Raw genomic sequence first — 25,076 nt, 5'->3', positions numbered from 1 at the left:
TACCACTCCCACTAGCAACAGTGCTAACATCTACGGAGCACGTGCTATGTGCCAGGCACCTTCTTAAGTGCTTTGTGTATAGTGACTTCTTGACATCAAACTTCTGAGGGAGGTCCTCTTATCCTCACTCTACAGATACCTAAGGAAGCACTGGTACAGAGGTGAAACTTGCCCACGTCACTAACAAGCAGCCAGCAGGTGGCAGGGTAAGGATCTAAAGCCAGGCACTCAGCTCCAGAGCCCATATTCACGTCCACTATAAAATCCTGTGTCTCATTATTACTGGCCCAAGATTATCCTCAGCCCACAGAAAACCATGGAGGGTCTGCAACGCACACTCCACCTCACTAAGGCACCCTGTGGGAGTAGGGGAGGAAATGGAAAGATAAGCATTATCAAACATTATCATTTATCAAGGTGGACAATAGATAAAGGAAAGCCTTATTCAAATTACCTTGACACACCAAGAGAGCTTTGCGGCAGTCATCCATGCTGAACCCCAACTCCTGCAGTCTAGCCAGCTGTAACTCTAGGGAGAAAAAATGGTATATATATTTTTGTAAGCAATTTAACGTAAATTAACCCACATACTAATTGAAGCAAAGAAAAGAAAAGAAATTCATGAATTGGTGACTCAAACATTTCATTTCTATAGGCAAAATAAGCTCCTAGTTGGAAGTTATTAACTGTACCCTGAAATTTTTAAGTCTTTTCCCTATATTGGCTGTGTTTTAAAAGCTTAAAACTGAAACTCAGTATTATTATCCATATAACTTTGGAGGAAAACTTGAAGTTTAAAACTAAACCTTAACATTATCGTATCTCTGGAAGAAACTGTAAAAGGAAAAATACTGTAGGCTAGAACAGTTGGTTTGGGGTGTTTTCTTTATTTTTAAATTTAAAACAATTAGACAGTCTTACATATGACTTACAATTATACTTAATGACACACAATTAAACCCTGAACAATTTAATTGTGCAAAAGAAAATCTTAAAAGTTAAAAAGAAGGGGAGTTCTCAGAAGATTGAGTGGGTTTTACGGTTAAATACCTACCCAAGACAGGGTCTAAGGTGTGTCTTGTCCCTTCTTTGCCTTCCTTTCCCCTTCGAGATGCACCAGGAAGGTAGCTGCTGAAGGAGTGAGCCTCCAAGGCCACCGCGTCCAGCACTGCAGCGTTAGCTTGCTCTGGGATGGATTTTGCAATGGCAAGAAACAGCTGAACATCATTATAGGAGAGTCTGATATCCAGGGCCTGTAACTGAATCTAACAAAATTTAAAAGGTGGCAGTTTTTAAAGTTGCATTTGCTTTTGTGTCCACACCTCTTACAGGTATTCTAATTCAAGTTCTAGAAATCCAACAGACACTACTTCTCATTCGGAAGATGGGGGAGATCTTCAAATTAAGCACTAATATAGCCACAAGGTAACATGTCTCAGCTATGAGGTCAAATGTCACAAAACTGTACCAAATAAAATATACTAAGCAAGGAAAAGTACTAGAGCACTTAATACTGCAGGAAAATGATTTTCATACAAGTACATTAATCACCAAAGCAGAGCATCAGAGAACAGCTCTGGAGGAGACAGGATCACCTATTAGCAACACTCTGTTAATCCATTTTGCTTTGATCTATTTAATTTTTTAAATCTCTAAAGCAAACTGACCATCCAACAAAATTTCTCTCTCCTTTATTCAAACAGAATGTTAAATGAGTCAAGTTTCACACCAATATTTCTGAAAATCTGGTCTTTCTCAGATAATAGCAATTCAGCTGCCACTGGTAAAAGGAGTACAGACATCAACACAAGACCACTTTAAAACAGGATGTCTGGGTATAGTGGTTTATTTATTACTTATTTTTAATTTTTTTTTTTTGAAGCCTGAGAATCACAATGACTTTTCTCTCTTTCAAACCTCCTATGGTTCAAATGGATTACTAATTAATTCCTCCCCCTCTACCAAAGAAACAAAACGTCAAAGTCATAAACCGTCTTCGCCTGGCTTCACCTGCCCTGCTTCTCCTCCCTGTCCTCCTCACTTCCCTGTAGACTTTTCTTTCAGTGAGACCTCCCTCGCTGTTAGGCCTGCTGGGCCATTTCCGCCTCGACTCTGCTGCTTCCTAATGTGGAATGCTCTCCTCAGCCTATTTACATCCTACCCCTCTGATCAGTCTCACCCTTAGTTTCACTCACAATCATTATTCCTAACTATTGAGCTCTGCTTTCTGTAAACTTTTATAGAACTTGGAGTTCATACCAGACAATTAAAAGGTCTTTTATCCTCCACAAGACTGAAAGATCTTTCTAGGGCAGAGACACTGTCCATATTTGCAGAAGTAATGAAAATGTTGTTGAGTTTGGCAGAGTAAATAAGTAGTTCAAGCAAAGGAAAGTGAGAGTGTCTCAGTGTGTGACACAGACTTGTCATCATTACCTCTAAGACAGGTGGGAAGTCTTCACTATTGAATGCATCCATCAATCCTGAACTATTCTGATAAGAAGAATTCCCCACCAGCTCCACTTGAATTTGTACTGGATCAACAATTGAAAGAGCTGTGTCTTGTTCATTCCCTAGTCGGCATGAAAACACCTAGAGAATGAAATGCAATATGGTAAGAATTAATGTCTGTAGAGACACAGATGTATAGAACAAACATATGGACACCAAGGGGGGAAAGCGGGGTGCGGGGTGGAGGAGAATTGGGAGATTGGGATTGCCATATATACACTACTAATAAAAAAAAATCTAACTGTACACTTTAAATATGTGCAGTTTATTATGTCAATTATATCTCAATAAAAGTCCTTAAAAAAATTTTTTTTAAATTGAAAAAGAAAAGAATTAATGTCTGATTTAGGAAGAGTCTAATCATCAGGAGAAAAAGAGACTATCTCAGAAGCAATCAGCCCTATAATATCAAAAGACCCATAATAACTGCTGAAATGAACGTTATGAAGAATGAGGTTACTGCCAAGAGCACAGTGGTTCGCCCGTGGGAAAGGCAGTTTAGCAATACATAACAAGAGGCTTAAAAATCTCACACCCTTTGATCCAATAACCTACTTCTTACTAGGAATTAGCCCAAGGAAATAATGCAAAACATAGAAAAATTCAGTGAACCATTATTTAACAGTTAATTAAAAAATTAAGAGCAACCAAGGTTTTATCACATCTACTCAGTGAAATATTTTGCAGCCATTTAAAAGTAACAGTTTAAAAGACCATACAGAATGTAGGAAGACAGGTAGGAAGACAGTTACAAAATACGTTATGTGAAAAAGCAGCCCAATCAAAATAATATTATGCCGTAACTATAAGGAAACACATCAAAATGTCCAGAGAGATTATGTAAGGTGGGATAGGTGATTCTTCCCTCCTCTTCCCTAATTTTATGCAATACAGTTGTTGCTTTCACAACTGAAAATAAATACATTAATTGCTGAAGCTAGGTGAAAGGTATATAGGGGTTCATTATATTATTCTGTTTACTCTGTGTATGTTTGAAACGTTCTATAATTTTAAAAAAATGAAACATATTTATGGGGAGAAAAAAGGGAGGGAGGACTCCCATTCTAGGACCAAATTATGTTGCATGCTCAAGAAGAGTACGGGAGAAAGGAGAAAGCACTGCTTCTGTCTCCCTTGCTTCTTCCCCTCTCTGGCATTTTCTAGTGCTATAGAAAAACACGTGACACCAAGGTCCTCTGCTGTGTTCAAAATTAACTCATTTTGCTTTCTTTACAAATTTTCCCCCAGTGATGTATTAAGGTGGTCTTAAAACTCAGACCCAATTGTGCTGCCTAAAGAACAAGGTTGAAAGGAGTTTCCAGGAATCTTAAATATTTTGCCATGTAGTTTTTCTAAGACTTTGGAGCAGGAAAGTTTCATTCTCCCTTTTACTTCAGGGGCTTCTGCTACACAAAACCCAATTGTACCTGACAGTTCATTAATCAATCACCAAACTTTTCCATTCAAAGCTGGTATTGTGGTGGCTTGGAAAGCAGATGAATTGCAATTCCATGACCAACTCACATCACTCCAGCATGCAAATCCTTCCGCTCACACTGATGTTTCTTTGCATGAGAGAAACAAGTGGTAGAGAAGTTAAATCTCTACAGGTTTTATTCAGCTATTTCTGATCAGAAAAAAAAAAAAGTACCATATGCTGCTGACAGGGAAAATAATTTTTGTTCATTCAACCTCTGAAATACCACTGGAAAGAACAGGACATGAAAAAGTTTAATCATAAATGGGAAGGAAATGATGAGTAACCCTGACGGAATATTCTCATATTCTAACAAGAGGAATGTTAGCTGAGATCAGTGACTTACAAACATTTGACAGATAACAGTCTACCTCATTTCTCCTTCTGTCTCCACACATCCTGGCTTAAAAAGAGGCAGAGCGGTTTTTGCATAATATTGTATAATGTAATTTTCTGGCTAAAAAAGCCATCCCAGTGCAAATTATCTCCTTTGCGAGATTAAATAAGAGCCACAAGCACCTCTATTAGAGACTCAGTCCTTTAGGTCGGGCCTGACTCTCTAGACGTGCCCTTTTATAGATCAGATATTCCCAGAACAAAACATGGAAAGTCCTTAACGCTTTTATAGACAAGTTTCCATGACCATAAAGCCCTAGGTCTTCCTAGGGACAAGCACTCAGTGTGCGGAAGGGGTTGCAGGAGAAACGAGGACCCCTTCCTCACCGTCACAGTTGCCAGGGCCTAGACCTGCACAACTAGAGGACACGACAAGGAGCCTCGTGGGGAAATGGGGACTAGAAGAGTTTCCTCAAACATTATGAGGAAGTGAGGGCGTAAGAGAAAGAGGTAAAGTCCCTCCACACGTTCACGGCCTGACATCAGGGGACTGAATTCACACATTCTAATAATCTGGTAGATTTGAGGAGAAAATGAAGAGAAGAGGACAAGGGTCCTCCAATCCCATTAATTATTTCCCTGAATGGAAGTTCAGGAGGTAAAATCCTCCCCCAGATGCTTTTCTCTTGAGCCAAACATTTAGTGTCTCGATCAACACACAGACTTCTTACCTCAATGCCAAACAAACTTCCTGAAAAGGGCCGATCAACAAACCGGGGCTTATAGGTGAGCACTGTGGTGCCTTTGAGAATAACGGCGTTGGTATCAAAGCAGGACACGTCTTCAACGACCACAAACTCCGTGCCTGGAAAGGAGGCATTGTCAACTAAGCCAAAGCTGGCAAGTGGAAAGCAGCAGGCTGTCACAAACCAGGCAGCACACTTACTGGGTGGGAGGCTGACACACTGGCCAGAAAGATCTGTTCTGCAGGATGCCTGCCAACACTCTGCTTCACTGCCACCCTGAACAAGTTCTCTGTATCTGGCCAGGCAGAGCTGAGCCGACAGAGCACTCTGCATGGGCAGAAAAGCCTGGGACGTGGTTTCTCTCTTAAGAATATAGTTTTAAGTTAGGTCTCCGGGGAAGCAGAACAGACATTCAGAAGCTCGGGAAATCATCCCTTCCCCAAGCGACAACCTGTTTTAAAATCCCAGGAGGTAGATTCAGATACTAATGTTGGTCAGGCAGCATAAAGCACTAGGTCATCGAAGTAGCTGTTTATATTGTTTACAAAGAACATGGACCAACTTAATATAGATCTTTTTTTTAATTAGCAGATGTAGACAATTTTCTACTCGTACACAGCAAATTTACTTTTTGTTTTCATTTTTAAAAATGTATAAATTGAACTTTTGAAACTAAATTCATTTCAGATGCAGTGTGCTATCCAGCTTCTTCCAAACCACTGAGCAATAGATAGGGTATATCACAAACATAACAATAAATACACACATACGTACAGATGCACTATAAGAGTCTACTAGTTAACAAAAACCGTAGTAAATCTGTTTGTAAAGGAAAATATTCTGTTTGTAAAGAAAGTAACAATCCCCTCACTTATTTATCTTCTAAGCTGAGACTTTCACATACCACTTTTGCCTAAACTCAGTAAGGCACATCTGCTGGGGCCCTACGGATCAAACAGAAAATTGAAGCCAGATTTAACATTGGGGAAAAAAGACCACTACCCAGGTGGGTACTCAAGCCCGGCATATGCATTAGGGGAGCAGAGGAGAGGAAGTAGATCCTGCAGTCCTCAGTGTGGGCCAGGCTGAAAAGGAGGTCAGAACTTCGACACTTGTTGGTCTGTAAAAGATGCAAATGTCTTTATTTGCAGAAATAAAGTGGAAAAAAGGAAATTAAAAAAAAAAAGATGCAGAGGTCTAAGTGCTTGTGTCAAAATACTGAGGCAACAGAAAAGTCATCTTGTAAGACCCATAATGAGCCTAACATCCAAACTAAGAATCAGTGACTCACAACTGCATATACTTACCTGTTACATTGACCTTGACCTCCAGATGTCTTTCAGTGGATACAGGAAGGGAAGACCGCTTGGTAACTACTCCACTTTTCACAGTTTTGGGAATTACAGCAGATTCGCTGCTAGAGTTACGGGGTCGAGAAGGAGTAACTTTAGTTTGCTTCTTAATATCACTGGGGGTGTGGAGAAAATCGTGCACTAACAGCAACCAGTCAAATATGAGAAACACACGGAGATTGTTGAGAACTACTGTGAAACAGGAGGAGTCCTTTGTAGACCTACAAGAAAGAAGATCATAAAAATAAAACAGGGAAAGAAAAATATGATATTTCATTAATTTGCAAATGTATTACTCAATTGGGGCAGGTGGACTCCTGCATTTTCTAAATGGAGCTTTGAGTATCAATAAACTCTGAACTCGGGTTCAATAAAACATTTGATGTATGTTTTCAAAAGTCAATCATATTTTTAAACAAGAAGGAATACGCTATAAGAAAGCAGTAGAGTGTATGTTGTCCAGCAGTTCTCAACCAGGGGTGATTCTGCCGCTGGGAGACATCTGGCAATGTCTGGAGACATTTTTGTCACAACTGAAGGGGTTCTTATAGGCATCTGGTGGGTAGAAACCAGGGATGCAGCTCAGCATCCCACAATGTACAGGACAGCCTCCACAGCATGGAATGATCTAACCTACAATGTCAACAGTGCTGAGGTCGAGAAATCCTGGTGTAGTAGAAAGAGCATGGGCTTAAATCTTGTCACTTATAAGCTGTGTTATTTTGGGTAAGTTGCCTACCCTTCTCTGGGCCTGTTTCCTCACTTTTTTAAAAAAATTTTTTTGGAGTATGGTTGATTTACAATGTGTTAGTTTCCGCTGTACAGCTAAGTGAATCAGTTACACATATACCTATATCCACTCTTTTTTTTTTAGGATTCTTTTCCCATGAAGATTATTACAGAGTATTGAGTAGAGTTCCCCATTCTATATAGTAGGTCCTTAATAGTTATCTATCTTACATATAGTAGTGTATATATGTCAATCCCAACCTCCTGATCTACCCCTCCCCACCCTTTCCCCCCCTGACAACCATAAGTTTGTTTTCAATATTTGTGACTCTATTTCTGTTTTGCAAACAAGTTCATTCATACCATTTTTTTAGATTCCACATATAAGCAGTATCATATGCTATTTGCCTTTCTCTGTTTCCTCACTTATAAAACGAGAAATAATAACATTGTAAGAGATAAAGCACCAGGCACATAACAGATTTGATAAATGTCTGTTCCCTTCCCTACAGGCTGTTTCTAGAAGATCAATGAGGCATTGTTTCTTTGATGTCTAGGATCACTTCTCTATAAACATCAAATTTACATACTAGTATGAGACAGTTTCTCTAGCTGGAACTGGCCTGAGAGCCCAGATCTTTTAGCCAAAGAGGGAGGACAAGTAAGATGACATTTACTGTGGGTATAACCCCAAGCATCCTGGAAGTAGATATGCGGGAAGAGGGGGAGAATATTAGTTTCGTTGCCCTTATTACCCCAAATTGTATACTCAAGGTGAAAACCCAAGGAGCACTCTCAGGCCCGGCCACACACCGTGGTGTGGTCAGGGGCTTATCCAGGCCCTGTTAGTATATTAGTAGGCAGAGATGGGTAAGACAGAAGAAAAATGGGCTAGAGACATCCCTTTAGAGTTTTCTGGGTTGAACTTTGTTCTATGAGCCCAAAATCGCTTCTGGGGCTCTGGCTTCTACACATACCTGCTTCCCTGCCCTAAAAGGGGTTTCTATTCAGGAAAAGCTGATTCAAAAATATTTTTAAGGCTGGCTTCTCTAGCCTCTGGTTCCTCCTAAACCTGGCTCACTGCCTCTAGAAAAAGGGCACAGTGATGCATGTCTTCTTCATACAGACACAGCATTTTTCACAGAAACACTTTACCCTTTTGTAACAGAGAAAAAATGTTGCCCTCAGTAAAATTTTTCCACCCCATTTTGAACACAGATCGTCAGAGCTATGAACTAACTGGAAAGTCAAAGCGTGTCTGATCCCTTTTCTGGAAAATATTTCAAGCCTTTAAACACTGTGAAGTGATTTATATTTGACACACAAAATCCCAACAGAAGAGCAATTCTTCTTGAGACACAGAAAGCGTTCAAAAGTTCTAATCAAGAGAACATTTTAACCCTCTCACTAACAATGGTATTTCTGTTAGCAAGAGCCAAGGTGTAGAACTTTATTATTAGCCTCCAAGAAATTATGCACCTTTAGTATACAAATATATTAATATTTTAAGGCTCCTTGTATATTAAAAATACGATAGGTGGGACAACTAGCTGGTATTTAGGAAGCCAGATCGATAAGAAAGCAAACCCAAAAAGAAACTGTCTCTGCAGATGGACCAAATACATGCAAGCCTACTGTTCAAATAAACATCATCTTCAAACAAAGGAACTACAAATCACAGCCAGCTTATCATCTGACTGCAATCAGCCCCCATCACTAAGATGTGGTGGGCCTGACAACTGTAAGAAAAGACGCGGGCTTTGAAACCAGAGGCCCAAGTCTAAGTTCTGACTGCTTCTCTTACTGGCTGTGTGACCTCAGAAGAGTTACTTACCACCCGCCAAGCTTCTATATGTGTATCCGTAAAATGGGGAACAAGTTACCCACTGGACAGACTTGTGAGAATTAAGTTAAAGGTGGGTCAAGTGCCTGGCCTGTGGTACATCTCAGCAAGAGGCAACTAGCATTCCTATTACTGAACTTTTTTAAGGTTCATGCAAATGTTTAAAGATCTACTTTTCTAGACTTCCTAAAGCCATATGGAGATCATGACCCCTCCCTAAGAAAAAAACTCAACCCTGAGGAATTCACTGAATTTCAAACTTCAGCACACTGAAATGTCAGACATGTTTAAACATACAAATACAAGAACAATCTTGATAATTTTTTTTTCTTTTTTGCCTAACCAAGAAGTTTTTCCCAGCCTTTTTACTTACTGGTTTATATTTACAACATATCTGATGACACTAAGCACTAACAGAAAGAAACTGACATCGGTTCCAAAGGTCTCCTTTTGAATTTCTGTCAGTCAGAACTAATTTTTCAGTTTTCAGGTCTAAGCCCATCTAGGCATAAAATCTTGGAGCAGTGCATCATAAAATAACACAAGCTACATCAGGAATAATCATAGCCGCTCCCATCTGTGTCAAGCAGTATTCCAGAATATCTTGTTTAATCCTTACCTCCACCCTATGAGGTGGATGAGGTGGGGACAGTTACTCTTCCCAATTTTATAGAAGATGAAAATGCAGGTGAAAGAGATTAAGGAACTTGTCCTTGGATGCATTTCTAGAAAGATGCAGATCAAGGTTTGGGCCCAGATCTATATGATCCCCAAACATGTGCTCTTTTCATACACAATAGTGCCTCCCATTATACCAGGAAGAAAAACATAATCTAGTTCAAAGAGGCTAAAGCTCTTTCTACACAGAGAAGTCAGTCATTAAGACTCGCATAGATAGGGACTTCCCTGGTGGCACAGTGGTTAAGAATCCACCTGCCAATGCAAGGGACACGGGTTCGATCCCTGGTCCGGGAAGATCCCACATGTCACGGAGCAACTAAGCCCATGTGCCACAACTACTGAGCCTGTGCTCTAGAACCCGTGAGCCACAACTACTGAGCCCATGCACTGCAACTACTGAAGCCTATGCACCTAGAGCCCATGCTCCACAACAAGAGAAGCCCCTGCAATGAGAAGCCTGCACACAGCAAGAAAGAGTAGCCCCCACTCACTGCAATTAGAGAAAGCCCATGCCCAGCAACAAAGACCCAACGCAGCCAATAAATAAATAAATAAATAAATTTTTTAAAAAGGTTTGCATAAATAAATCGATAATGCAAGTCAAAACCACCTCTGTTATTTCTATACACCAAAAGACTTCCTTTTTACCCCTTACATAAGTGTAATTTCTTCCTTCTCCAAGTCACTTCACCTATTAAAACAGTCTACAGCTGATAAGGAGGTTGATTTTAAGAATTCTAAACTACTTTTTTTTTAAAGCAACAGAGACATCTTTTGGCCAATAAATGAAAGTGCATGGTTACAGGAATACTAATATACAGCACACTGCACTGATAAGGCATTATCTATTTATCTTCTCAACGATTCCACGGTCCTTTGATGTTCTAAAGCTGACATGGTCTTGGTCCACTGGCCACAGAAGGAAATGTCTTGATAAAGAAAGACAAAGTCAGGGTCTGGCTCTCCTACCTGAAATGCAGTTCAATCTGAATCGATCCTTGGGTAGTGCTGCTGTTCTTAGAGGGTTGAAAGATACAAGTGAATACGTTTGTCGTGCCAGGACTGGTCTTCTGCCCGGCATAGCGGGTGTCAAAAGCCATCATGGAATGGGAAACCAAGTTAACGGACTTGGTTTGGTTGGAGAAGCTCTCATAGAGCAGTTTACACTTCTTGAAGTCAAATCTGAGGGAGAAAGCATACAAGATGTTATATGCTTTCATTTTACAAAATTATGTATGTTTAAGATAAAAGAACAAAATCATAAATATGCCTAAGTTCTATGAATGAGAATAACTTTCACTCTGAGGTCTGTCACTGATTTTAACCGTCTCCACAAAATGGATTTAATGTCTCTTTGCCTTGTATCTTACTTTCCATTTCCAAGGAGATGCTCTCGTCTGTAGAAACTTGGTGAGGAGTACCACCACCACATACTTCTTATATACTTGGTTTGTGGGCATTCTCATTTCCCACCTAAGTTCAGTAAGACTGTGTATTTGTAATAATCCCCAAGGGATAGTGAGTGTCCCTTTAGTCCTCCATCTGTCAACTCCCACCTGCCTGGAGAAGTCTCTCTGCAGAGTCTGCCAAGTTTTATATAAGACCACTAGCACTGGCTGGGACCCACCACAACAAGTACTGCTTCTCGCAGACAGAAATAACACAGCTGATCCACCAACAGAAAAGGCCTCTGGAACTGCCATTCTTTTAAATAACAGAGAGCTGCAATGAGCGATTCGTAATCACTCAGCAGCACCAGGACAAGCCGTACAGAAGTACTCCATGTTGGGGAAAAAAACGAAGGGCACAACCAGTCATCAGAAAAAATTGCTGGTTCACAGGACAATCAACCTGGGACCCCGGCTCCACCACTCCCTGTTCTCACCAGCTGAATTAGATACAGACCTGGATGAATTTTAAGGGAAATACAAAATAGAAGATAGAGTGCTTCCATGGAAAAATTACTAGACTTGGAAGTCCTGTTTTCAAATATCAAACCACTTTTATAGCCATATGATCCTATGCTAGTCAAAGACTCTATCTGGAAAACAGGAGTAACATCTGCTCAGCTTTACATGCTGTCAAGAGATGAAAACAAAAAGGCTATCAAGTGTGAAAATACAATGCACTCTTGAGGGTTCTATATCAGGAATCGTAAATTCCTGGCTACACTAACCAAGAAAATGATACAAGTTAGTGAATTGTTGGGTAAGCACATGCCTTATCTAAAGGCTGTCCAAGTTGCTACTCAATTTCCAGATGCTTCCAATTGAGAACAGGGGCCCAGTACTGCCAAAGCTTCTAACAAGCTGAAATCCAAACTTTTTATGTGCAATTCCCCAATTTTCAAATGTTGGCCAGTGAGGCAGTCATCACTGCTGCTCACCAGATAGTTCTGGGGCTCCCCCCATGCAGACACACAGCAAGACTACTTCCTGACTCCTTTGCACTCGTGTGGGACCATGTTCCAGACTCAAGGGGTTTACCAAGGCATTCCATCACCATTCAAGACCACTCCAGGGATCTTGTTTTTCTTGCTGGCACTGCAAGCTGCTGTCAGTCAGCGTAACTATAGTGAGCAGAACAGCCCAAGACCCGTAACAGGTACAAAACACAAGGAGAGAAACATCGTCACTGTTCTAAGTCACTGGTATTTTGGAGTGCCTGTTACTATAGCATAACCTTAGCTATCCTGACTGATAGAGTGACGAATTTAAACGTTTAAAAAGCACTGTGCAGACCAACCAAAAAGCATCCTGCAGGCAGACCATATTTAGCTGTGAACCACTGCCCTGCAACCTCTGCCCTACGCTAGAACACAGTGTATGCACTATTTGTGTTACCATTACAAACAGTAACACAGTATAATTAAAGCCATACCTGGCTAGGGACCCAGCACCTTCTTTTCCTTTTGGATCTTTCAGCTCCAGACTTACATTTACCATGTCAATGAGGAAACACATGCACGTGTACACTTCTCCACTCAGAACAGTCTGAAAAAGGAAAACACCAATCAATTCGTAGTTGATGCCAGTCTAAAAACGGGGTCAATGTCATGAAATCTAATTTGCTTGTGGTTCCATCTTTCTCCCCCAGCTGACTTCAAGGAATAGATACACAGGGTGACCATCAGCTGAGACCACAAGAGTTAAGAAGAATCTAACGTCACACTCACGTGAATCCTTGGGTCTTGTAAATCATAAGGCCGCATGAATTCCTCTATGGGCTCTCCAAGGTTGTTCTCCAGTAAACCCCGGATCAGCTTGTATTTGTACAAATCCAGAGAGCAGTGGACGGAGGAGAGACTGCCATGGATAGATATGTCTGGCACAGTATGACTTATTTCTCTATGAAAAAGGAAAAAAGGTCACTTTCACAAACAAATCACTAACTTAAGGCTGACACAGCTCACACCCAAGTATAAGTGCTAATGTGTACCCACCTACATTATCAACCAATTAATTTCTAATTTCCAATGACAAAAATCTGATGTGGATCCAAATGAAGCAAGTTACTACAACTGAGTGTCATGCCTCAGCTACAAAAGGCCACTTTTCTCCCAAAATATATATTTAGAAAGTCCCCAAATCTAATCTGAGTTAACTAGTAATCTATTAATAAAGCAAAATCTCATGAGACTCAGAAATAGCTTAAACGTTATAGTTGTGAAAGCAATAAAGAAAAAAAAAAAGATGACAAAAGGGAAACATACTCACAGGTACAGAGAACAGAGGGGTGAGTGTTGGGAGCAAAAATAGGTGAAGGGGATCAAGAGGTACAAACCTCCATTTATAAAATAAATAAGCCATGGGGATAGACTATACAGCATGAGGAATACGGTCGATAATACGATAATAGCTTTGTATGAAAACAGATGGTCACTAGGCTCATGGTGGTGGTCATTTCATAATGTGTGCAAGTGTCAGATCACTATGCAGTACACCTGAAACTAACATAATACTGTACAACAACTACATTTCAATAAAAAAGAAAAGATGACAAGTTCTTTACTCATTTAGTGATAACTATAGGCAGAACCAGTGTTTTATAATGAGCACAGATGGGACATTAGGATAAAACCTGAATCAGTCACTCACTTCAGCTGAGATGGGCGGCAGTGAAGTTGAAGATGCCTGGGTCTGGGGGAATATACCTCATCCCAACTCTTCAGTGTTGGGATGATAAAAAGAGGAAGATAAAAAACTACTTTGTCTATGGAGAAAAACCTACATATAAGGTGAAAAAAGACCAGTCATGCAATCAACAAAGCTGGAAAGGATTACCAAGAACCTCTGGGTTCCCATGTCTGTGTGTGAGAAGCTGATAGGATACCTTGTGTTCAGTCATCACCTTCTATCTGGGCTAACAGAATATAATTATCTGCACATAAACACTGATGGAAGTGGGTCAAGTTTAGATAAACAGAGTAGTAGGGCACATTTTTATTTTGGAAAGCATTACTTGAAAAGAAAACAAAGTGTTCGATTTCTAAATAATGAAGCTCCTCTTAAGACTTCTAAGTCAGTAAAATCAAATACAGCCCATGCCAACCATAACTGAACGCCAGCCAGGGAGCACTCGAATAACAAGTAAGAATGAAACACAAAAATCCCAGTGAGAGCAGCTAAACTGTATCATTAATCCAGAGGGAAACAAAACAGTGTCACTAAATGACTTGCCCAAACCCAAGAACTGCAAAGGGAGTGGCCAAAGAGGGATTAAAATCACACTCTGGAAAAGTGACACTGCTTTGCAAAATGCTACAAATGAAAATCTCTTTCATTATTTTACAGCCACGCCTCATCTTTCCCTGAAGTTAAGATGCAAATGCTGCTGCTTTCTCCAAAATTAATGCCCCAAACTGAAAGGCATCACACACTGTAACCAGCAGCTCCAGTCCACATGCACAGGGGTCAGGCAAGCATAAGCGCCACCAGAGGACCTTGTTAATACACACCTGAGGCTCGGCCCTGAGGGTCAGGCTCTGCTGCTCTCAGGCAGGGTCTGGAAATGTTTCTTTTCAATAAGTTTACCAGCCAGATATGGAACTAATGACAACTGAAGCCACGCTCTAAACTATAGAAATTAAGCATCCTGTGTTTTGAAGCCAATTAAAAGGTAGAGTCAGTTCATCAGTCTTTATGGAGTACTTTCAGATAGCTTAATGGAGTGAAATGGGCAAAACAGCATCTAAACAATTCTTATCATTAAATGGTCCAGGGTAAACAGCAATAGCAGGTCCAGAATCTATCACATTTGGAACACAGAATCCAACGTCCCTTCTTTCAAACACTTCCTGTGCCTTCACTGCCTCCCTACTCCCATCGAAATCCACGCTAAGTTCACATCCCTTCCCCTTTGTTTCCAAGGCACCTACTGCAATCCTGCAACAGTTTATATAACACCGAATCGAACACTAAATTAATCATATACCTACCTTCCCATATCCCACAACAAAAGGCAAGCTCCATGAGGGCACAAGTTTTGTATTTCATCACAGAAGCCCTCGTGTCTAGCAGATAGCAGGGACTCAACATATATTTGTTACACAGATGAAAAAATAAGTGAATACCTATGCCCTTCCAGACTCATTAGCACTGATTTCCAAGTTATTATGATCCTATTTACAATACACAGTTATCTGACTATAAACCACTCACTTGTCCAAATTCCTTTCCACCTGCAACTTCAGCCTACAAGGCTCAGTCAAGAGGCTTCCTCCTGTCTGTCGCACGAAATAGGAGGGGAAGATCAGGTCTCCACTACCGTCTTCCGAGGTCTTAGAATACTCTCGTGGGTGTCTCTCTGCAGCAAAGATGTCCATGTCTTGTAGATCGACGATAATGCAATCCAGAAGGCAGACGTGGTCTTCTACGTGGACCCAAGGAAAGAGAGACAAGGAAGAAAATGGGACCCAGAAAGGGCTGGCCCAGGACAAAACTAAAAAGCCAAAAAAAGTTCATTTTGTCTTTGAAAAATGTTTAGAACTGCCTGCTTCAGAAAGCTGGGTGACCAGAAGTCTCCACTCTGGCACCAAACCCTCCCTCCACAATGCTCCGTGTGCTGAACGCTTCCTGCCTGCCCCCTGCACACAAGCACATACTGTGCCATTGTCCCCTCAGCGTCTCAGTGTTGTCCCAAGAAACTAACTGAGGCTAAAGGGCTTATCACAAAAAGGACTTAATACACATCACACCCCCCACCCCCGCCAAGGAGATCCCACAGGGGTCTCGTGTAGAGATAATGTTATCCAAATGTTTACAAAATTTTCCAGCAGCAAAATCTTTTCCCAAACAAATATCAAGTGTAACCATTTCTATTAGCACTGAACTAATCCAAACCACCTCCATTCTTGCCTAGACCACCATAAACTCCCCTCCAATATACCCATACAATTCCAGTCTGCCCTCACAAAATCATTCTGCCCACAAAATACTTCAGTAATCCTTAAAAAAATAAGTGGGACCAAAATATTCTCTTTCTTTATATACTTTGATGGCTACGTTTAATCCAAAATTCTTTCTGTGAAACACCCTTAAATCCCTCTAAAGCTCTGCATAAGCCCATGCCTACTTTTCCAACCTCACCTCAAGCCATTCTCTACCTTGCCCACCTAGGCTCAGACTCACTGGCCTTTGTTTCCCCCATATGCCAGGCTCTTCGCTGTCGCAACAGTCTTATCCATAGCAGCACCCTCCTCTCTCCATCTCAACTGAGTCCTGTTCTTTTGTTCTATACCAGTCTGTCTTTCCCATAACATTTATCTTAATCTGTCAATATTCAGAGGCTTACTTAATGGCTTTCTCATTTCATTCACATGGTGGCAGGAACTATGTCTAATAGCATGTTAATATACAAGAGAATAAAACATTATAACACTTGGATTAGGCAGGCAATAATTAAATTAGCTCTTGCCTTGTTACTAGATCGATACATATGTGAAGTAGACAAAACTGGAGCTGGTCTGGTAGAAGGGGGAAAGGGATGGGAACAAAGGGCTTCAGAGATTCCCTACGGTTGTCATGGAATCCTAGGGATACACAGAAGCAGTGTGAAAACTGCTACCTTAACCCAATCTTAATCACATGTAGAATGCCAGAAACAAATAGCAAACCGGGAGGAGAAATACTGTAAGGAAAGAGATCTTTCTATACGACATCCCAAATCACTTCTTATAGGCTTCTACATATACGTAAAGTTGGCCTTATTCCTAATCATCATTTCAGCAGAACAACAGCAGCGACAGAAGATAACATGTATTGAGTGGCCCTATGTGCACACCCAGCCCCACCCACCCCACTTCATGCTGTCTGTTATGTATATAGATTCGTAGGCAATGCTTTATAGGCAAAGACTTCATGCTCTGAGTCAGAATGCCTAAATTCACAGTCTACCATTTACCATCTACATCTGCATAACTATGGGTAGGTAACTTAATCTGTCTAAGCCTCTGTCTCTTCATCTGTAAAAGGGGGGGAAAATAAAACTCTGTATCATGAGGATAAAATGCAAAAACTGATGCAAGACTGTGCCACAATGTCTGGCACACAGTTAGTGTTCAACACCCAGTCTTTTGATGAGGATTACAAGGATCTCCTTTACTCATCTAGGTAGCCATAAACCACTTTGCCATCGCCTCTAGGACTATGAGGTACTACAAGGAGTTAACCATTCCTTGCATCTATCTCACAAAAGACATTCAGCAGCCTCCCTTAGCTAGCGTCCCACATCTCTCAAAGTCCAACCATGTTGGACTGATTTTCATCCAGTGATTTTTGTGGCTAATCATATTCTGCTTCCCACACTCCCTGGAGTAATACTTCACTTATCCAATCCACCAGCCATCCAGAAAACCAAAAGGCCAAAATTAGACTTGCATCTGGAATGGCTAATTGTCAAACTCTAGAGAAGAACACCAATAACTGGGTGGTTCATGTCTTTCAAAAACTGTTATTCATAGTATTTCTGCTGTTACCTTATATTTTTTCAGAGTTCTTTTTTACTGTTTTAGAATTAAATAGTGACTTGCAGGGACAGGGCCTGGATAGTGACTTGCAAGGATATGTCTAAGGCTGCAGGAATTGCTCTAGTTATACTATCACCATCTGGTGGCAACTATTTTGACATATAAGTCCTAATAGACAATCTAAGTCTCTTTATTTACACTGTGTCTTACTAATTTAACCCTACTCTAGAAGTCACCCAATGCTAAATCTACATCCTAAGATTCTTAAGCCTTCTAAATCAATATCAAAATCAGATTATCAATGGACTTCCTAGGTGGTGCAGTAGTAAAGAATCCACCGGCCGGTGCAGGGGACACAGGTTCGAGCCCTGCCCTGGGAAGATCCCACATGCCACAGAGCAGCTAAACCCGTGTGCCACAACTATTGAGCCTGTGCTCTAGAGGCCGTGAGCCACAGCTACTGAGCCCATGTGTCGCAACTATTGAAGCCCACGCACCTAGGGCCCGTGCTCCACAACAAGAGAAGCCACTACAATGAGGAGCCTGCGCACCACAATGGAGAGTAGCCCCCGCTCGCAGCAATTAGAGAAAGCCTGTGTGCAGCAACGAACACCCAACACAGCCAATAAATAAATAAAATAAATAAATAAATTTATTTAAAAAAAACCAGATTATCACTAAAGACACGCTACCACTTTGTGGACATCTGCTTGTATGAGATGTGTGACCCCCCCTTAGGTTCCTGCAATGGTCTCATGCATTTCCCCGCCTTCACCATGCAGCTCCTCTCCCCTCTTTTACCTGGACTGCTGGAAACGTGGCCGACAGAGGGCGTGGCTTGCTGCCCTTGCTGCTTGGTCAAGGTACTCAGCACAAACTCGCGCTTCAGGCTGCCTACACTCACTCCAGCAGGAGGCATCATGAACAGCCCCTCGGAATGGGTCCCTTTCGGGTCCTCTGTGCTTGTCATTTTCCTCATACTGTGTTTGGGAGTATCAGTTGGGGAAGCTGAAGGCACAGACTCCTGGGAAGAAACAGAAGAAAACTATAAGGCAGGAATGGGGGTGACTGTACCTACTATTCTGGAAGTCCCATCCCAGTCCCTGGACTCCTCAAAGACTCTATACCACTTGGTACTTCCCAAGTCCCCAAGATCCCATAAACAAAAGGGTCACAGGGTCATGGTACTTTCTGCCACATGTAATTATTTGCAGAAATATTACACATAATTCAGCACCTGTTGAAAACTATAGCAATTTTGCAGGAACATTTTTACCTTCTGGCTTAAGAGCAAATGTCAAGATACTAATTACTGGTGGTTTAATTTAGGTCAAATATGACCAAAGCAAATCTCTCAGCCACATGATATACTGTTGCTTTGCTGGAGAGAAGGGGCTTGTTATTCTAAGAAAACGCACTTAACAGCAATACGGAATGAAGCCATTGTAATGTGCCTGTACTTTCTAGAAGTCTACCCTCCCGGGTTTACATTTCTCATCTAAGTAACTACAAATGAAAACAAAACGGAAAACATACGTAAGCCATTCCTATTATGTTTCTGTTCAAGGGCATAAAAATTAAGGGCAAATACAGAGTAAAATTAATCCTATAATTCTATTGAAAATACTATACACTTTTCTTACATACTTAGTACCTTCAGTTAATTGCTAACAGGGTGAATCTTTTTCACCAGAATGGTTCAATAACTGAAGTTTAAACTTCCCATGGTTCCTGTCCCCCAGCCTCAGAGCTACATATCCATGTGGCTTCTGCAGCTTGGTTTGTTCTTATCCACCCCTTCTCACCAGCAGGCTGGAAGGAGGGGAAGAATGGTTTTCACTCCAGGACTGCTTTCTGTGTTGTATTCTTCTCAGCATTTGAAAAGGAGATGATAATACTGTTCGCCTTCACAGTTATCTTGAGCAGTAAATACACGTAACAGTGAAAGTTCTTATTTTTTGCAATTCTTCGTTGCAAGGCAAATTACTAGCTAAATGCTATTAAGTATTTTGACGTTAAAAACCTTCCTTCTTGCTTAGTTTGTTTAAACTCTACAGAGTAACTGTTGCTCTTTCCTTTGATTCATCTCTCCACCCTGAGTTGGTTTAAATAAACCAGTGGCTTGGGGAGATAAACGCAAAGCTTTTGCAAGACTTAGAAATTATGGTTTAAGCACAAGCTATGGTTGAGAAAAATGAAAGGAAATGCATATGTAAAAAATTCAGACCTGTGCTCATTAAGACAAGGATTTATGTAAAACAATTCCAAACACACAGGAGTTATAGAACTCAAAGGCAAATAACCCCTCTGCAAGCTCTGATTTCAAGACTGTTTCCTGCCCTTTAACCACTGGAATGTATACTAGACAAACCTCACACGTGCAAATGCATTAAAGGGCAAATGCAAAGTGATTTTTGGATAAGAAAGTAATTATTCACTTCACATAGGCCTAGATCAATGGAACTGGACTGTACATGTGGAGAGGTCAGTTGCACAGATAAGTTTATCTGATTACAAATACTCTAACAAGCAACACACTCCAAGCAGCCCTTATGGAATTCTACAGAACAACCACTGGTAGGTAACAAGATAGTTTTTTTAGGATTTAAGGAAATAAAATAAGGTCATCAAGAAAGTACTACCCAGGGTGTGAAAGGAAGGAAGGAAGGAAGGAAGGAAGGAAGGAAAAGAAATTGCTTTTAATGATCCTTAAAAAGGACTTCTCTACACAGGAGGGAAGCGATTCGCCAAAGCAGGGGGTGGGGGGGAGACTGATAAGCAGGCTTTCCCAAATGACGAAATATTTTAAAGGATTGTTTTTTTAATTTTCTTTTTTAAGTGTATGAATGTGAATTGACTGCTGAATCCCATAAGGTTTTTCTGAATAACCAGGAGGCAAAAAAGCATATTATACCTTGAAGAAAAAGCGATCCTTGTATGCAATGCCACTTAAAATCGAATCCTCAAAAACAAATACAGGGAAATGTTTTCATTAAAATGCTACAAATTATGTGCTGTTATTTGGCACACTTAACAAAACAGAAGCCCTTCTGCAAAAATTTCTTGAAATATTTTAGCTATTCTTCTTTAGACGCTAACTTCAGAGTCAGCTCATAAGCCCACATATAGATATACCTTATACAGAAAATAAGTCCTTTACCTTTTCAGGAAAGGGAGAGAAACAAAAATGGTGCTCTTGAACTTGATTACCCATTCTGGTTCTAACTAATCTCCTAAAAATTTAGGCCTCAAAACCAAGATTTACCACAAACCAATATATTCCAGAGAACTAACTAAAGGCTGAAAAGACAGTTCCCAAGAAGAATTCAGCTCTCCCTTGGGCAGTAAGGGCAGCAGAGCTGGAACAGAGAGGCAGAACCCTGAGCTGTCAGTGGGGACAACTTTCATGTGCAAACTCCGGCTCTGACACACCTGTTTAATATCTAGTCATGTTCATTATAAATACTTCACAGTAAAGTGAGTAAGAAATCTTAAAAGCAGTTACTAATCTTTCTTTTTATAAATGGATCTCTCTTTTATTTTCTTTAAGACTCAAGTCAGTAAACAGCAAAACGCTTATCACTCAAACATGAAAAGAAATTTTCTTCATTAAGACCAAGCTTACTAGTTCTCTACTAGGCCCACTGTGAAAGGCCAACAGTGACTTGTTTTATTTTTACTGTCTTAAAAAATGCACGTAAGTGGAAGCCTGTGTCTCGCTCTGGCAAGGAAGGTCTATTGTTCCAACAGGAGGGCTTCTGATGGCAAGGCGAATAAGCAAGCGCTCAGCCATCAGCTGTCTGAAGGCGGGGCATGACGACGAGCAAACCTGCTGGTGCTCTTCCTTCTGCACTGCGATCGCTGCTGTTCTGCTTTCCCCCCGTGCTCTGATCACTAAATCTGGTTTGTCTAAGTGGCTGGAGTGAGGACAACCTGCCCTCTAACCATCATACACCCCCACTCTGGGTCCTAAGCTCAAGATTATGACACGTGAACATGGTTCCTGTGGTTCTCACTGTCTCATCTTCACTCTCCTCCTCACTCCAACCATTCCCACTCAATGAATCAAATATTTTTGGTTCAGGGTGTTTAGGTTAGTAGTAGTGAGTAAATGGAGGAGTGAAAAGTAAAACAAATAAAGAAAACTATAGAGATAGTAATTTGAAATTAATAACATCATTTGAGTTACTAACAAATACAGTCTTCCTACTACTTTCCAAACTGAGTTGAAGTCCTTGGCAAAGGCCTCGCAAGACTAGCACCCTAGTCACTCTCTTCCATTTTCTTTTCTTCCTACATCTAGAGAGGCAAATGCTACCTTTTCTGTAATAACCTCTCTTCTGGAGTTCTTCCATCTAAGTTATTTAAATGAACTCACTGCCACATCCTTTAGAAAACTCAAAAGAGCCACAGCTATTTGGGAAAGGGCCAGTAAGACAGGAATAGCCTTTGCCAGTTTATTTTCCCCTACATAAACCTAATCCTAATCCTGGGAGGTAAAATCATACCATGGTTAAGGGCATGGAGTATTGAAAGCAGACACACCAAAGTCTAAGGTCCACACTGTACTCCTCACTAGATGTTTAATCCAAAAGAAATTACTTAACCTATCTAAGTCTCAATTTCTTTATCTGGAAAAATGATGTTAACAATACCTCTCAGGTTGCTAGTAAGGACAAGATGAACAAATATGTAAGGAGCTGATGTATAACAGGCATTCAACAAACACTGGCTATCTGCATTGCTATTATTGTCAGTTGCCATGGAAACCAGCAAAGGTTCATTAAAACACACACCTAGAACACAAGACCATCTCTAATTCCAGCAATGTTACTCAGTCTCCTCAGCTGCAAAAATGGGTGGGAGCACCTCTAAGGTCCTATCAGTGCTAAGTCTGTGATTTACTAGGGTTTCCCATTTTCATCATTTACTCTCAATGAGTCCTAGCTTTTCCAAATGTAAAATGAAAAAAGCAATCCTCGTCCCAGTTACCTCCAAACATGCTATAAGAAATAAGTGCTAATGTAGTTTTAAACTGTAAAGCAATATACTCCATACAATTCTATTCTTAAGATATTTTTAAATGGCTTCAGATTAACCTTGGGCCAAATCATGTCTTCTGAAAAAAGCCACATAGTATAAAAAGTTGATTACTATGAGTTCAGCCTATGAGGAAAAGCATTATAAAGAGGGTGCTGTTGATTCGTTTGCTAAAGTAAGTTACTACATACAGTTAGTAAAAGTTACAATTTACACCACCTCTATTAAAGGTTAACTGGAATGTTAATAAAATGTCAAAAAAAACATTCTTCCAGCCACATCTATTACAAAAGTTAACAGTGGTCAGGAATCACCTTCTGGCAGCATCTGCACTCTTCGAGTGGCATTTCAAAGCGAGGCGAACTGAGAAGGGAAAGGATGCTGACTGCTCACCTTATCTTGTAAGGTAAAGGTCCCAGGAAAACCAGCAAAGAGAAACTTGTTTTTGACTTTTAACTTCCCCAAATTTGCCACAATTAGATTATTTGATCTGGAACTTTCTGGGATAAGAAGAACAGGAGCACCAGCCTCAATATCCAGGAGAACCCGCGAACAGCGCTGGGCTTGATCTCTCACCTGAAAGAAGAAGGAAAACTGAATTAGAGGTTCAATTAATTTCCTAATTTTACAATCAATTACCTGAAGTTTCCAAAAGTTTCATGAATTTATAAATCTAAAACAACTAAAATCACACAGAATATATTCTATGAACACCAAGGAGTTAAATTAGAAATTAGTAACAAGAAGATAATGGAAAACCCTCAAATATCTGGAAATTAGAGTATACACTTCTAAATAACCCATGGGTCACAGAAGAAATCACAAGGGAAATTAAAAAGATATTTTGATCTTACTGATAAAGAAAACACAGCACACTAAAATTCATGGAAGGCACTTTAAAAGATACTTAAAAGAAAAATGCTTAGCATTAAATGTTTATTTTATATAAAAGAAGGTTTAAAATCAATAAAGCTTCCAGCTTTAGAAAAGCAAAATAAACCCAAGGAGAAGGAAGAAAATAGTAAAGAGCAAAAACCAGTTATTTAGAAAAGATAAATAACAGGAAAGAAATCAATTAAACATTTATAGAACACTCTACCCAACAACCACTTAACATTCTCTTCAAGTGCACATGGCATGCTTGTTAAGCGCATGCACGGGCCTAATACAGGCCTCAATGAGTTGATTATCTGAAAAGATTAATGAAAGTGATAAACCTCTACCTATATTAATCAAGAAAAAAAGGAAGGAAAAAAAAACACCACTATCAGGGAAGAGTCAGGGACATTGCTACAGAACTTAAAAATAGTAAAAAAAGATGTGGGAACCTATGAACAAGTTAACGCCAACAAACTGACAATTCAGACGAAATAGACAGATTCCTTAAAAACACACACAAACTATCTAGAGCTAACATCATATTAGTTAACATCTGTGAAAGACAGAATGTTCTCCCTCTAAGATAAGGAACAAAGCATGCATACCCACTCTCACCACTTCTATTCAACAATGTGGTGGAAGTCCTAGTCCACACAAAAAGATATATAAGTTGGAAAGGAAAAAAGAAAACTCTCTGATTCACAGAAAACATAATCATCTATGTAGAAAATCCTAAAGAATCTAGAGGAACCAGGTTAAGTTTAGCAAGATTGCAGAATACGACGTCAACATGTCAGTATATGAGTCAATTATATTTCTTAAACTTTCAATAAACAAGTGGACACTGAAATTTTTTAATTGATACAACCTACAATAGCATCAAAATTGTGAAATACCTAGGGATAAATTTAACAAAAACTGTGTAAGAACAGTATACCCAAAACTACAAAACATTTCTGAGAGAAACTGAAGATCTAACTAAATGGAGAGATATACCATACTCAAGGATCCAAAGACTCAATATTGTTAGGATGTCAATTCTCTAGATATCTGGATTCAAGGCAATCCCAATCAAGATCCTAGTGGACTTTACTGTAGAAACAGACAAGCTGATTCTAAAATTTATAGAGAAAAACAAAGAACCTAGAATAGCCAATGCATCTTTGAAAAAGAAGTCGGAGGACTTACCCTATCTGATGTCAAGACATACCATAAAGCAAGAGCAATCAAGACAAGGTGGTAAACAATTAAGTATAAATCAAAGGAACAGAATAGAGAAGAAAGAAAGACACACATACATGTATGGATTCTCAATGGAAGTGTCAACGTAATTCAATGGGAAAAGAATAGTCTGGATACGCATATGGAAAACAAAATCTCAACCCTCGCTTCACAAAATACACAAAAATTAACTCAAAATGGAAGAGATCTAAAATTATAACACTTCTAAAAGAGGAAATAGGAGAAATTTTTCGCCACCTGGTGGTAGGCAGATTTCTTTGGCAAAACACAACAG

At 40.1% G+C, this 25,076-nt stretch overlaps 1 protein-coding gene across 8 annotated transcripts in view; it reads right to left on the bottom strand.

Annotated features, from left to right (window-relative positions):
• Positions 1-25,076, bottom strand: part of VPS13D (vacuolar protein sorting 13 homolog D) — a 236,908-nt gene that overhangs the window by 161,463 nt on the left and 50,369 nt on the right. For all 8 annotated transcript variants that reach the window (XR_009047684.1, XR_009047679.1, XM_057696667.1 and 5 more), the window contains 11 exons: positions 23,075-23,257; positions 18,443-18,665; positions 15,336-15,546; positions 12,851-13,022; positions 12,556-12,668; positions 10,645-10,857; positions 6,378-6,643; positions 5,056-5,189; positions 2,437-2,592; positions 1,055-1,265; positions 455-529 (listed from right to left, as the gene is read on the bottom strand). Coding sequence is in view for 6 of the 8 variants with exons in the window: in XM_057696667.1 (XP_057552650.1) it covers positions 455-529; positions 1,055-1,265; positions 2,437-2,592; positions 5,056-5,189; positions 6,378-6,643; positions 10,645-10,857; positions 12,556-12,668; positions 12,851-13,022; positions 15,336-15,546; positions 18,443-18,665; positions 23,075-23,257 (1,957 nt within the window). In the remaining 2 variants the exon portion in view is untranslated. The remainder of the gene's footprint in view (positions 1-454; positions 530-1,054; positions 1,266-2,436; positions 2,593-5,055; positions 5,190-6,377; positions 6,644-10,644; positions 10,858-12,555; positions 12,669-12,850; positions 13,023-15,335; positions 15,547-18,442; positions 18,666-23,074; positions 23,258-25,076) is intronic.

Source organism: Hippopotamus amphibius, chromosome 1 (genome assembly GCF_030028045.1).
Source record: "Hippopotamus amphibius kiboko isolate mHipAmp2 chromosome 1, mHipAmp2.hap2, whole genome shotgun sequence".
In the NCBI taxonomy this organism is placed as follows: domain Eukaryota; kingdom Metazoa; phylum Chordata; class Mammalia; order Artiodactyla; family Hippopotamidae; genus Hippopotamus; species Hippopotamus amphibius.
The sequence above is the reverse complement of the archived record's forward strand: the minus strand, read 5'-3'. Positions and strand labels throughout refer to the sequence as shown.